Source organism: Chinchilla lanigera, unplaced genomic scaffold, assembly GCF_000276665.1.
Source record: "Chinchilla lanigera isolate Chin_1 unplaced genomic scaffold, ChiLan1.0 scaffold00161, whole genome shotgun sequence".
NCBI classification, from domain to species: domain Eukaryota; kingdom Metazoa; phylum Chordata; class Mammalia; order Rodentia; family Chinchillidae; genus Chinchilla; species Chinchilla lanigera.
In genome coordinates this window covers 1,102,522-1,116,053 of record NW_004955562.1, presented here as the reverse complement: position 1 = coordinate 1,116,053, position 13,532 = coordinate 1,102,522, and the positions used below count along the sequence as shown (strand labels likewise).

Sequence of the window (13,532 nt, the reverse complement as noted above, 5' to 3'; positions counted from 1 at the left end):
GCTAACTACACCTTTTCTGCCAATAGCACAGGACAAATGACATTTATGTGTTCTATATACTTACAGGGACATTCTCAAATTTGACCAAACCTAAAAGACATTTTCAAGAAGGTAAAATTTTGCAACTTTATTGGTGACACATTGGTTTCAGTCATCCCTCACTATAACTGTAGCAAAGATAATCAGTTGCTTTAGGAGAATTGCACGCTACCTGTAGCTATCACTTTTTATCCTTTAAAAACCGTATTGGAATGCACATGAAGGGATGCAGCCTCATTATATGGAAAACCTAAGATCTGCTCAGATTTATTTTAAAAATTACGTACTTTGCAACTATTCCTGATTTAAGCAATACATTTGAACGGACCCGTTTTAGGGGTCAAAAACTGGCTCCTCACTTGAAGCTGCTAATATACTCATAGCTGTGGTATACTAGAAAAAATTCTTACTTCTAATGTCAGACCTGGATTTAATTTTAGCCTTGCTGCTGACACAAGTCATTAAATGTCATGGAACCTGGGTTTCTTAGTCACTTCCTCATCACTGAGACATAGTACCTAACAGCCACAACCTAAAGGAGGAAGGGCTTATTTTGGTTCATGATTTCAGTCCATAGTCTTCTGGCTCCAAGGCACAATAGTATGGCAGAAGGTCAGAGCAGAGGAAAAGCTCTTCACTTCATGGTGGCTGGGAAACAGAAAACAAAGGGTGGCACCAGGGAGCGAGACATACCCTACTAGATTACATCCTCCTAGACCTGCCTCTTCTGACCAGGCCTTACCTTCCAGCAAGTCAGTTATACTGTCCCCACAATTCAGTCACCTTCTAAAGCTCTGTCTATGACCACTTGAGGCTCTTGGGTTTATATCCTCATCTGGATATACACCATTATCATTCAGCTATAGCAATGATACATATTTTATACAGTAGTGGTTTCTTTCAGCTCTTACCTTTATTAAAAGATACCTAACACCATAGTTATTGTTCACAAAATGTTTGTTTTGCCACAGAAAGTTTGTACTTAGGTTAAGAAGGCAGTGTAATTGTGTATATATGTGTGCAGAGTAAATGAGAAATATATCATAAAAGTGATAAATACGGATGTATAAACTGTAAAAGAAGACAGGAGTTGGAAAATGGAGAGTGCCAAACTGGCTGCAAGTTTGAAAGACAGCATTATGAAGGAAGTGGGATTCAAATTGTGCTTTCTAAGAGTGGACAGCTAGACAGGGGAAGGGAGACTATTTCAAGACAAGTAAGAGCCTCAGGTTGTATGGTTATAAGAGAAACAGAATTGAGGGATTTATACTGTTGAAGACCTACCATTTAATTCTATATTACATTATATTTTGGAAGTTAGAAAGCTTAAAGTTTTAAGAATTTATCTCATGTTACATTCTGGAAAGCATTCCAACAGGTACTGTATATTTTAATGTTATTCTTGAAAGCTGTTGCACCTGTTTGGTTGCTAAGAACTGTTGTGTGTACGTTACTTTGAAATCTTGATTGGTAAGATTTACATAGCTTCTGTCAATTATTGCTAAGTGGACTTGTTGGTAATAAATCCTTAGGTTTAGCAAAGATGAGTGACCCAGTAATAGAATGAGAACTGGGATTTCAGTATTATTATTAAGTCATCTAGAACTGTTTTCACTTGATATTAATGTATATAAATTGAATGTCATCAGAAAAACTTTGGTAGTCTACTAACTTCCTATTCCTAAATGATGGTTGAGGTTTTTGATACTAGAATTGCAGAAAATATAGGATGTGAATGATTTCATATTCGCCTTATATAGTATTATACTCTTAATTTTGGTATTTGCTATCCTCATGGAGTTATAGGTTGATGAAAGTTTAGTTTGGTATTCAGTGGGTTTTGTTTTGTGTAGCATTGGACCAAAGAAAGTTTGTGGGGCAAATAGAGCTACAGTTTTGTTTTGTTTTCCAATAGTGGGTCAACCTCAAATTTTTGTAATTTATCAGTTATTGAGATCCTTTTTATCATATAATTTCAGTTTACCATTTTTATAAAAAAATTTGCCTTAAATATTTGTTGAATACCTACTATATACAAGGTATTATACTCAGCATGGGTGGGACAAAAAGAGCTGCATGATACAGATCCTCAGGATTGTATTAGGAAAGGAAAATACATACACAAATGATTATGATATAATGCAGTTTGTCTGTAAGTGCCATCAGCTTTGTATGAGTTCAGCTTTCAGAAAGAGAGCATTTTTGAATGGCAGACCAACAATGATTTCATAGAATCAGGAGCATTTGAGTAATTCACATAGTTTATAAATGGATATTATCATTACAGTATAATATAGAAATCCTGAAATGAAAACTCTCCCCTACATCAAAGATGCTAGATTTTATCTTCGTACCAATAAATGGTTAATATCTAAAAATTACCATAAATCTAATTTAAGGTACATATTTGTATTTTTATAAATAAACATTTTACATATGATGGGTAATTATTGTTCTTATGTTTTTAGGCCATGAATATCATCGTTCCTTTCATGTTTAAATATGCTGTAGATAACCTCAACCAGATGTCGGGAAACATGCTGAACATGAGTGATGCACCAAATACAGTTGCAACCATGGCAACAGCAGTTCTGATTGGCTGTATGTGTGATTCTTTAATCTGCCTACAGGTGTTGACTTTCTTCAGCAAGGTTTCATCATATTTGAGCAGATGACCTTTTCACTGCAAACACAACTTAGCATTTTGGATGTTTATTATTTTATGTGAGATTCCTTTTGATAAGTATTTTTAAAAATTTCATTGTATAATATACTTTGTAAAAATTTCATGGTAACAGTAGCATTTTCCATATTCTAGAGAATAATAATATAAGATACTAAATTTATAAGAACCTTTCCAGTGTGGCTGTATATTTTCTTGCTGGTACTATTAGCTATTAAATAGAAATAGCTAAGTAATGATGTGCATGCATATTACTGCTTTGTTAAAATATATTTTAAAAACTGTGGCACAGATCTATAGTTTGAAAAGAGTAAAATATAATGTTATGTGGTTCCATGCATTAAAAAAGATATTTTTTAAGACTCTAGAGACATGTGTAAGGATATGCTTTTTGTCAACCCTTTTCACTTTCAAACTCTCAGTCTTATCATTTGTTAGTTGAGAGAATTTAATTAAATAAAATATTCAATCAGTACTATACATTTATTCACAATAAGGCCATATGGGCAATTGTTTATTAAAAGTATTTTAACTGGAAAATATCTTGAATCTAGGAGAAGATAACACTGAAAAAGATTCATGATAATGCCAAGATTAGTATTAATTAGGGTAGATAATTTCTTGGTTTCTTTAAGTGTAAATATACTGTGATGTATTGACTGAATTACTTTGTATATTTTCCGAGCTCTTACCATTTTACATTCTTGTGATTCTAATGTTCTTACACCCCATATTTTTCTTTTTAATGTATTGTTAGATGGTGTGTCAAGAGCTGGAGCTGCCTTTTTTAATGAAGTTCGAAATGCAGTATTTGGCAAAGTAGCCCAAAATTCAATCCGAAGAATAGCCAAAAATGTCTTTCTTCATCTTCATAACCTAGATCTTGGTTTCCACCTGAGCAGACAGACAGGAGCTTTATCTAAAGCTATTGACAGAGGGACAAGAGGTATCAGTTTTGTCCTGAGTGCTTTGGTGTTTAATCTTCTCCCTATCGTGTTCGAGATGATGCTTGTCAGTGGTGTTCTGGTAAGTAAAGCATATTTCATAGAAAGCTTTTTTCTTACATTCTTAGTAACAATAGAGTATTTAAAGCTATTGTGTTGTTGCATGCTGTTGCATGGGTTTGAAAGTGAAATTCTGTGATACCAAAAAGATTAAGCAGTTTATTTACTTATTTTGCCTCCAGCTTTAAGGCATGGCCCAAATTCTTTATCATGTTGTTATTGTAAGTAACTGGTTAGTGCTACACATACATCAGGATTAACTGGTGTTGTGAATTGTTTTTAGCCAAGATTTTTGTATATGGCATTGGTCTGATATGCTCATAATGCCTGCTTCTACTAGCCATTTTAGAGCAATTTCATTTTTTATAGTTAAAAGCATGTATGTGTATACTTTTTATCCCTCCTCAGCCTATTGTACTGTTTAAGTAATAGCATCTTATCGTAGTATAAATGTGGCAACTACAGGTTGGCTTTCTTTTCATGTTACCTAAAGTAGACTATCTGAGGCATTTGACTTTTGATCCATTATTGACATATCCAACTTTTAACCATCATATTACCACTTTTGACTGAGATTTGCTATTGTATATTTTAACCTGATTGATAAGAACAATGATTTTTCTCATTTCTTCTTTGACTTGTTTTTCCAGTACTACAGATGTGGTGCCCAGTTCGCGTTGGTAACCCTAGGAACACTGGGTGCATACACAGCATTCACAGTTGCAGTCACACGGTGGAGGTATGGTATTTTCCAGAAGCCAGTTGAAGCTGAGAAATTAGTTATGCTTTTATAACATACATTTCATGCCTGTGTAAATCTTTGTCTTACAGAACTAGATTTAGAATAGAAATGAACAAAGCAGATAATGATGCAGGTAATGCTGCTATAGACTCACTGCTGAATTATGAAACTGTAAAGGTAATACATTTCATTATACTTTACTGTGCCTTTCAGACATCAATAAGGATTGTTCTGCCATTTAATTTAATAGGTGCTGTAAATTAACAGGTTCATATTAAGATAGTATCTCTAGGTGTTGTGGCGTTACACTACTTTGTTTTTCTTTTACTTAGAAATTGCCTTGTCTTTCCTTCTCAGTTTTTGTTTGGCAACATCAGAATTTTACCTTCTGAATTAATTTTTAAAAAATCATAAATATATGGTTAGTATCTTGCCTCAGGAAGAACATTAAGCTAATCAAGCTGGTATGTAAGTTCTTGACCTTCCTTCTAACCCTCAGAGTGTCTAGCAGAGTGCTTTTCATTAATCCTTTCATCTATATGTTCATTTTTCCATTTTTCAAATAGTTACTGAATTACTCGTATTTGCTAAGTACTATACTAATTGCCGTGAGGGGGCAGGGTGGTAAAAGAAAGTGATTATGTTTGTAATCACTGCCCTCTCTGAATGTTATATACTGCAGGAATTAAAGTAAATATGCAGATGACTAAGCAAGAAGAATTAAAAGAGTGAGGGCAGTAAGAGCTGCCAGTTCCAAATCTCAGAGAGTCAGGAAACATTTTTGTGAAAGAAGTATCATTGAAAGCTTTTTTTTTTAGATCTGGGTTCAAATTAGCTAGAAATTCAGTGAATGTTTGTTGGATGAATTTTGTCGCCTTTTCAAATACAATCCATTATAGAAAACTGCAGAAGTACCATATTCTAATGTATTGAAAGTCAGTTTTTAAAATGAAATCTCCACTACAAAATGTAGTCATACGTGAAGTCTGATGAAACATATACTAATCACTTTAAAGAATTATACTTGCCCATAGTTCCTATTCTTACATAGTTGTATATTTTGTAGTATTTTAACAATGAAAAATACGAAGCACAGAGATATGATGGATTTTTGAAGACATATGAGACTGCTTCACTGAAAAGTACCTCTACTCTGGCTATGCTGAACTTTGGCCAAAGTGCTATTTTCAGTGTTGGTTTAACAGCTGTAATGGTGCTTGCCAGTCAAGGAATTATGGCAGGTAATGGACTGCGATTATCACATTGGTACACATACTTTTAACTTTTACAAATAAAAATTAATAAAAGGAATGTATATGTTATTATTATTTATTAGAATGTTCAGCAAACTGCTTTAGCATTTTTGGAGTGTTTTCCTTTTTGTATCAGAATGTGTTTTACTGAATGATTGCTTTGTAGGTCTGCAGCCTTTTTCAAGAGCAACTATTTTTTTCCTTTTAATATCAAGTATATCTGATTTCTGTTCTAGATCTGGAAAGCAGTGCCATTAATTCAGTCTAAAGGACTAAAATAAAAGCTGTCTTGTTTCTGGAATTAGCAATAACCTTATAGTCTATTAGTTTTTCATTTGTATAGCATTTCAGAAGTAAATAATGTCTGTGTCCCTTTTTCCAATCCCCCCCCACTCATTTAGAACTTATTTACTTACTGTAACATTAGTAATGAGGTTTATCATTGTCAGGCATGATATGCATTTGCTGAAATTTTTAAATATGTACTATTATAAAAAATTTCTATTTTACATTACAAAGAAACTATGGTTTGTATTTTAGGGAAGAAAGGACAGATTTTTAAACCTTCCATTTCTCTCACTTAAAGCATTCTTTGTATGTTACATATAATGTATACATGGGCTTTTTCCACTCTGCTTACCATATAACCAAGATCCCTATATTACCTAAATCATAGATTCAAATGCTTTGCAATTGAGTTGGTTTGAAAGTTGTTGATTATGTGTAGTTTGAACTGGATTTCATAATAATAAGCTGTAATATTTTCTGTGTTCATCTGGGAGTTCTTAACATTCATCTAAAATATTTTTCCCCCTTTCTGCCAATTGCATATTAAGGTACCCTTACTGTTGGAGACCTAGTTATGGTGAATGGACTGCTTTTTCAACTTTCATTACCGCTTAACTTTCTGGGAACTGTATATAGAGAAACTAGACAAGCACTCATAGATATGAACACTTTGTTTACTCTACTCAAGGTAGACACCCGAATTAAAGTAAGTAATTGATGCAGTACCTTTCTAAAAGTATGTAAGCATCATTCCATTAATATTGGATTATTCTAGGGGAATATTTTATATTATCATGTTAGACTAATTTCTGTTACAGGAATTGAGGCTGCCATATGTATTGAGGTTGTTATAGCTTTTACTTTTATGGTAAAAAATTACAATGTTAGCTAAGAATGTTCTACCTAGAAACTACATTTTGTTTAATAATTTATACTGGATTCTCTTTTGCTAATAATGATATGAAATATATGATTACCTCTCCTCACATCTTCTACTCTGTATTCCCCTGGTCACCATCCCTCCCTTTACCCTCCACTAAATGTTCCCAGCAATGTAAAAACATTCATGATTTTTTACCTCAGCAGTGAGGACCGGGGAAAAAAAGTCTTTATATGCATGCTTGACAGTATTCTAATTCCACTTATATGAACTTCCTCCTTCCCTGTTGTTTTCCTTTTTCTCTCTCTGAAAAAATTGTCTACATAGTTATAATCAATGTACTGTGTAAAGTGATTTTCTTCTTTCTTTTCCCTGCTAGGACAAAGCATTGGCATCTCCACTTCAGATCACACCACAGACAGCTACAATTGCCTTTGATAATGTGCATTTTGAATACATTGAAGGACAGAAAGTCCTTAGTGGATTATCTTTTGAAGTCCCTGCAGGAAAGAAAGTGGCCATCGTAGGTGGTAGTGGATCAGGGTGGGTAATTTAGTTACTTGTATAATTCTACATTGTTGATCAATAATTCTGAATGTGATTTTCTTTATCCTAATGCGATGATTACTGTGGTTTAAAATGGGGGTTCTTTAATGCCAATAGGAGCTAAATAACCTTTCCTAATCTCCAATTTCAGGAAAAGCACAATAGTGAGGCTGTTGTTTCGCTTCTATGAGCCTCAGAAAGGTAGTATTTACCTTGCTGGTCAAAATATACAAGAAGTGAGCCTGGAAAGCCTTCGGAGGGCAGTGGGAGTGGTACCTCAGGTATTTAAAAACAGAAAAATTCAAGTTTTGGAAGATTTATTGGATTGGGATACATGTGACTAGAATAATTTGAATCTAAAGAGTCAGCATATGCTAATAAAGTGGATAGTGTTGGCGCCCACAGGGGAAGCTCTTTTATATAAAGAACTTTTAAAGGAGGGAAAAGGAAAAAAAAAACTTGAATGGGAAATCTGTATAGTAGAAAAATTTCTAAGTTCTAGAATGATAGCATAGTAAGTGGAAAGAGCATAGAACTAGAGTCCAACAGACTTGGACTCTAATCCAAGCTTTAAGCCTTAAAAGTTCTATGGCCTTGGCCCTCAGTTACCTCATCTCTGAAATAGGAGTACCATTTACTTTATAGGGTAAGATTTTTATTACAGATTAGTGTTAGTATGTATAAAGTACCAAGCACAATATCTATCATGTAATTTTTCAGTAAACCGAAACTATTATTGTAATTTTGAAGAACTTTTGACATAGTGAATTTATAAATATCAAGTAGTTTGTCTGCTACCCTCAAGTTTGTATGCCTTTTTCGCCACTATGCCCTCAGTACCAAGCACAGTGTCTGACCCAGAGTAATCATTTAATATTTGCCAAGTGACTTTGTGTGTGTGTTGGGGGGAGGGATTCAAAGTAAGAACCAAGAAGATAAGAGGTAGATAGCCTTATAAGATGTGATAGTTTCTTATATAGTAAGATTATAGAGACCTTGGAATTAGTTGCAGCTAGTATTTATTAGAAAGTTGATTCGTGGAGCCAGAATCAAATCCCTGGGAAAAAAGACCAAAAAAATGGGGAAAGAGGAAGGGAGACAGTATGAGAAAGGAATTGGACAGGGATATGTAGCTTGTAAAAGGCCTCCAGCATAAGACACTCTTTTCTTTCCTCTCTTTTCACTGAGAATCCCAAATTTTAGTGGCCAAGAGTCACCTAGGGAGATTATTGAAATTCTAGATCTTTTTCAGACTCTCTAATTCTGAATATGGGGGCCAGTGTGATACCCAGAAATCTGCATTTTGAATATGTAACCTAGGTAATTCTAATAGACGGTTTGTAGCCTATATGTTAACAAATAATGACCTAAACTGTTTGTCCGGTAAGCTAGATTCTGGACTGTGACAGGGCCAGAGTTATCATTCATATAACTAGATTCCTGTCATTCTCTTGGGTGCTGTAATGATTACTCTCATCTCTTTGAAAAATAAAAAGTTTTATTCACAAGGGAAAATTATTTAAGATCAATAAACAAAAGATACTCATCCTCACTGTAGAACTGGAGACCTTAGCAATATATATGAACAAGATAACCATTTTTTACCTGTCAGATTCACAAAGTTTTTTTTATTTTAAAGATTAAAAAACTAGGGGCTGGGGATTTAGCTCAGCGGCAACGCGCCTGCCTGGCAAGCGTAAGGTCGTGAGTTCGGTTCCTGGTACCGGAGAAAAACCAAAAAAAAAAAAAAAGGTTAAAAAACTAACAGAACACAGATTCACAAAGATTTTGAAATTCAAAATATCCAGGTTGGGCAAAGCTGTATAAACAGACAGTCTGTTCTTTTGCTAGTGGAAGGGTATAGCTTTCTTGGTAAGAAAATTGGGAATATTTATGAAGTAGCTGAGAAGTATTGATACTCTTTGTTCTAGTAATTCTAACTCTAGGAAATTTTAGTGAGGAATTAAACCAATATTAACAACTTTGTATGTATAATAATCCTCACCTATAAAAAAATAGTTGAAAATAATATAAATGTTCAAAACATAACTAGATGGTTAAAACATTATAGTACCAAATGTCATGCAGCCATTTATAAATGCTGTGTTGTTAAACAGTGCTGATTCAACAATATGCAGAGTCAAAATTTGTTGGAAAAGAGGATATCAAACAAAGTATCCCTGTTTTTAATAGTAGTTTAATACTTTTGCTAGTAGAGATAACAGATAAGAGTAAATATGCCAAAATGTTAATAGTTTTTGCTGTATGCTGTGATTATAAATTATTTCACTTTTTTAATTTATAAATTATATTTATTTAATGTATATAATATGATGTTATTAGATACCTATAAATAGTAAAGTGGGGAGGCTGAGTTAAGAGGATCACAGTTTCCAGTCCAGCCTGGGCAACTTAGTGACTTAGCAAGATGCTGTCTCAAAATTAAAGATTAAACATTAAAAATATGGCTGAGGATGTAGCTGAGTGTAAAAGCCCTATGTTCAATCCACAATACCCTCACCCCCAATCCTTTTTAAGTAGTAAAGTAGTTACTGTAGAGCGGTAACATGTTCATCATCTCACATAGTTACACAATTTTTATGTGTGGCAATAGTAGCTAAAATATCATTTAGCAAAAGTCATGAAGAAAGTCCAATATTTAATTGATTTTTATTTTATTGTTTTGTATTTTCAAATTTTTCAGTTAGGATTTGTTAACTTTCTTTGGAAAACAGTATACTTTAACATAGTATGGTATATTAGAGTAGTATAATAAACTTCATTTTCTGTGTTTCAAATACAATATCAAAACTTCTTAGAAATATAGGAAATCATTTTCAACCTTAATAATTAGAGAAGTGATACTTTAAACAAAAATCATATTCCACTTCTAAAAGTAGCAACAACTAAAATTTATTATTATCCAGGTGTTCTGAAGGTATATAAAATTACATGAAGAACTGGCAACCTCAGACACTATTGAATGGAGTATATTCATACACTATTCTTCTTTATGGAAGACAGTTGGGCAATATTATCAAGGGGTAAATGTGTATTTGCTTTTTGACCCATCAGTCTACTTCTAGGAATACTTCTTGCAGAAAAATATGTAGGTGAATATCTCATATATGTAACAATGTTTTATTCCAACATTATACTAGCAAGAATGTGCTAATTACATTAATGTTCCTTAATAGGGGAATGGATAAATTGACATATATCTATAGTATGAAATATAAAAGTGTTAAAAAGAACTAAATATGTTTCTGTTATTTACATGGACAATCTCCAAAATATGTTAAGTGGAAATAGCAATTTGCAAAAAAATATATGTATAGAATGTCCCCATTGTGCTGGGAAAAAAAAGCATATATTTAGGCATATAGTGAATTTTTTTGGGTCTTCTGTGTAGAGTACCCTGTCATCCACAAATAATGATAATTTAACTTCTTTCCTTCCTATCCTTATTCTTTTTATTTTTTTCTCTTGTCTAATTGCTCTCGCTAAAATTTCCAGAACTATGTTGAATAAGAGTAGAGACAGTGGACGTCCTTGTCTTGTTCCTGATTTTTAAAGTGAAAGCTTCTAGTTTTTGTCCATTTAGTATGATGTTGGCTATTGGTTTGTCATAGTTGGCTTCTATCAGATTGAGATAAAGACTTATCTATTCCAATTTTCTGTAGGGTTTTTATCATGAATAGGTGCTGGACTTTTTCAAAAGCTTTTTGTGCATCTATTGAGGTGATTATATGGTTTTTGTCCTTGGCTCTGTTAATATGGCATATTACATTTACTGATTTACATGTGTTCCACCATCCCTGCATCCCTTGGTGAATCCCACTTGGTCATGGTGTGTAACCTTCTTGATGATTTGCTGCATTCTGTATGCCAATGTCTTACTGAGGATTTTTACGTCTGTGTTCATTAGGGAGATTGACCTGTAGTTCTCTTTATTAGTTGGGTCCTTCTCTGGTTTTGGTTTCAGGGTAATGGTTGCTTCCAGGAATGAATTTAGGAGTATTGCTTTTCTTTCATTTTCATTAAAGAATTTGAGAAGAAACACTATTAGATCTCTAAATTTCTTGAAGAATTCAGCAGTGACTCTATCAGGACCTGGACTTTTCTTTGTTGGTAGGTTTTTAATTATATCTTTAGTTTTATTGACTGATATTTAGGATTTTTAAATCTTCTTAAGTTAGCTTTGGTAATTCATTTATATCTAAGAATCTGTCCATTTCTTCTGTATTTTCCACCTTATTAGAATACAGGTTCTCAAAGTAGGTATAGATGATCTTCTGGATTTGTGCAGGGTTCACTGTGATTTCACCCTTTTCATTCCTAATTGTATAGATTTGAGTCTTTTCTTTCCTATTTTGGATAAGGTTAGCTAAAGGTTTGTCAGTTTCATTTAATCTTTCAAAGAACCAACTCTTTGATTCATTGATTCTTTGTATTGTTTTCTTACTCTCCAGTGCATTAATTTCTGCTCTGTTCTGTATAATTTCCTCCCTGTAAGAGCCTTGAAATTGGCCTGCCCTTCTTTCTCTAGAAGTTTGAGGTTCAACGTTAAGTTGTGCATTTGCACTTGCTCTTTTTTCCTGATGTATTGCTATGAATTTCCCTCATAGGACTGCTTTCATTATGTCCCATAAGTTCTGGTATGTTGTATTGTCATTATCATTTAATTGTAGAAACTAATTTCTGCTTTAATTTTATCTTGACCCTTTGGTTGTTCAGGAGGGTGTTATTTAATTTCCCAGTGTTTATGAAGTTATTGTGGTTTCTTTTGCCATTGATTTCCAATTTCATTGCACTGTGGTTGGATAATATGCATGGGATAATTTCAGTTCCTTTGCATTTAGTTAAGCATGTTCTATGGGCAACTGTGTGGTCTATTTTAGAGAACATCCCATGTGCACCTGAGAAGAATGTGTATTCTAATGTTGTAGGGTAGAACACTCTATAGACATCTACTAAGTTATTGTTCAGAAGTTTGATTCAATTCTAATAGATCATTGTTGATTTTTTGTCTAGTTTATCTGTCTTGTTGTGACAGTGGGGTATTGAGATCCTCCAATACAATTGTATAAGTGCTTATTTGATTTTTCATGTCGGTTAATATTTGTTTTACATAGGTAGGTGCACTGGTATTTGTTCCATATATATTTATAATTCTTATCTCTTCTGTTGTGATTTGTTGGGCTCTCAGTGTACCACAGGGAGGAACAGTGGTGGGAATGAGGAAAAAATAGACAAGAGACGAGAGCTGAGTCAGGTAAAGGTCCTCCCTCTCCTGATGGGAGGAGAAGAACTGAACAAGAACAGTAGGGGTGTTTATTTATACTTTCGCAATGTTACTATCATGACACAAGATTGTCTACTGACTAATTAGTGAAATTATCCAGGGAGGATGTCCTTCTCAAGACTGATGTAGCTTGACTGCTTCAGGCACTCTGGCTCTGTCTTGCCCCTGCACATATGACAGATCTCCAGCTTCAGCTGCTCCTTATATCTTCCTCTTGGATTGTTCCCTTTACAAGGATATACTGACTTTCTTTGTCTCTCTTAATCAGTCTTGCCTTGAAATTCACTTTGTTTGCAAATAGGATAGCTACTCCTACTTTTTTCTGGTTCCTGTTGCATGGAATATTGTTTTTTATCCTTTGACTTTCATCTGTGAATTTCTTTTTGAATTAAATGTATTTCTTTTAAGCAGCATATTGTTGGTCTTGCTTCATGGTCCATTCTGCCAGTCTGTGTCTTTTGATCAGTGAATTGACACTATTAACATTGATGGTTATTGACTTATCCTTGTCAGGTTGTTTTCCTGTTGTTGGCTTACCCTTTTTTCCCTCCTTTGTTTTATTGTTTGTCTTGCCTGGTAGATTCCTTCTGTTGGGGTTCATAGAGTTGTAGTCCTTGTTGTCTTTTTCTAGAATGTCCTTCAGAGCATTTTGGAGTGCTACTTTGGTGGCTCTAAGTTTCTTCAGGTGTTCTTTGTCATGGAAGTACCTTATTTCTCCATCAATTTTGAAAGATAGTTTTGCGGGTTACATCAATCTAGCTTGAAGGTTGGTTTCCTTTAGAACTTGAAATA

At 33.8% G+C, this 13,532-nt stretch overlaps 1 protein-coding gene across 1 annotated transcript in view; it reads left to right on the top strand.

Annotated features, from left to right (window-relative positions):
* Positions 1-13,532, top strand: part of Abcb7 (ATP-binding cassette, sub-family B (MDR/TAP), member 7) — a 140,923-nt gene that overhangs the window by 104,753 nt on the left and 22,638 nt on the right. Inside the window, exons 5-12 of the mRNA XM_005413086.2 lie at positions 2,508-2,640; positions 3,480-3,748; positions 4,377-4,465; positions 4,558-4,645; positions 5,535-5,709; positions 6,558-6,715; positions 7,269-7,432; positions 7,587-7,716. Of these exons, the coding sequence (XP_005413143.1) occupies positions 2,508-2,640; positions 3,480-3,748; positions 4,377-4,465; positions 4,558-4,645; positions 5,535-5,709; positions 6,558-6,715; positions 7,269-7,432; positions 7,587-7,716 (1,206 nt within the window). The remainder of the gene's footprint in view (positions 1-2,507; positions 2,641-3,479; positions 3,749-4,376; positions 4,466-4,557; positions 4,646-5,534; positions 5,710-6,557; positions 6,716-7,268; positions 7,433-7,586; positions 7,717-13,532) is intronic.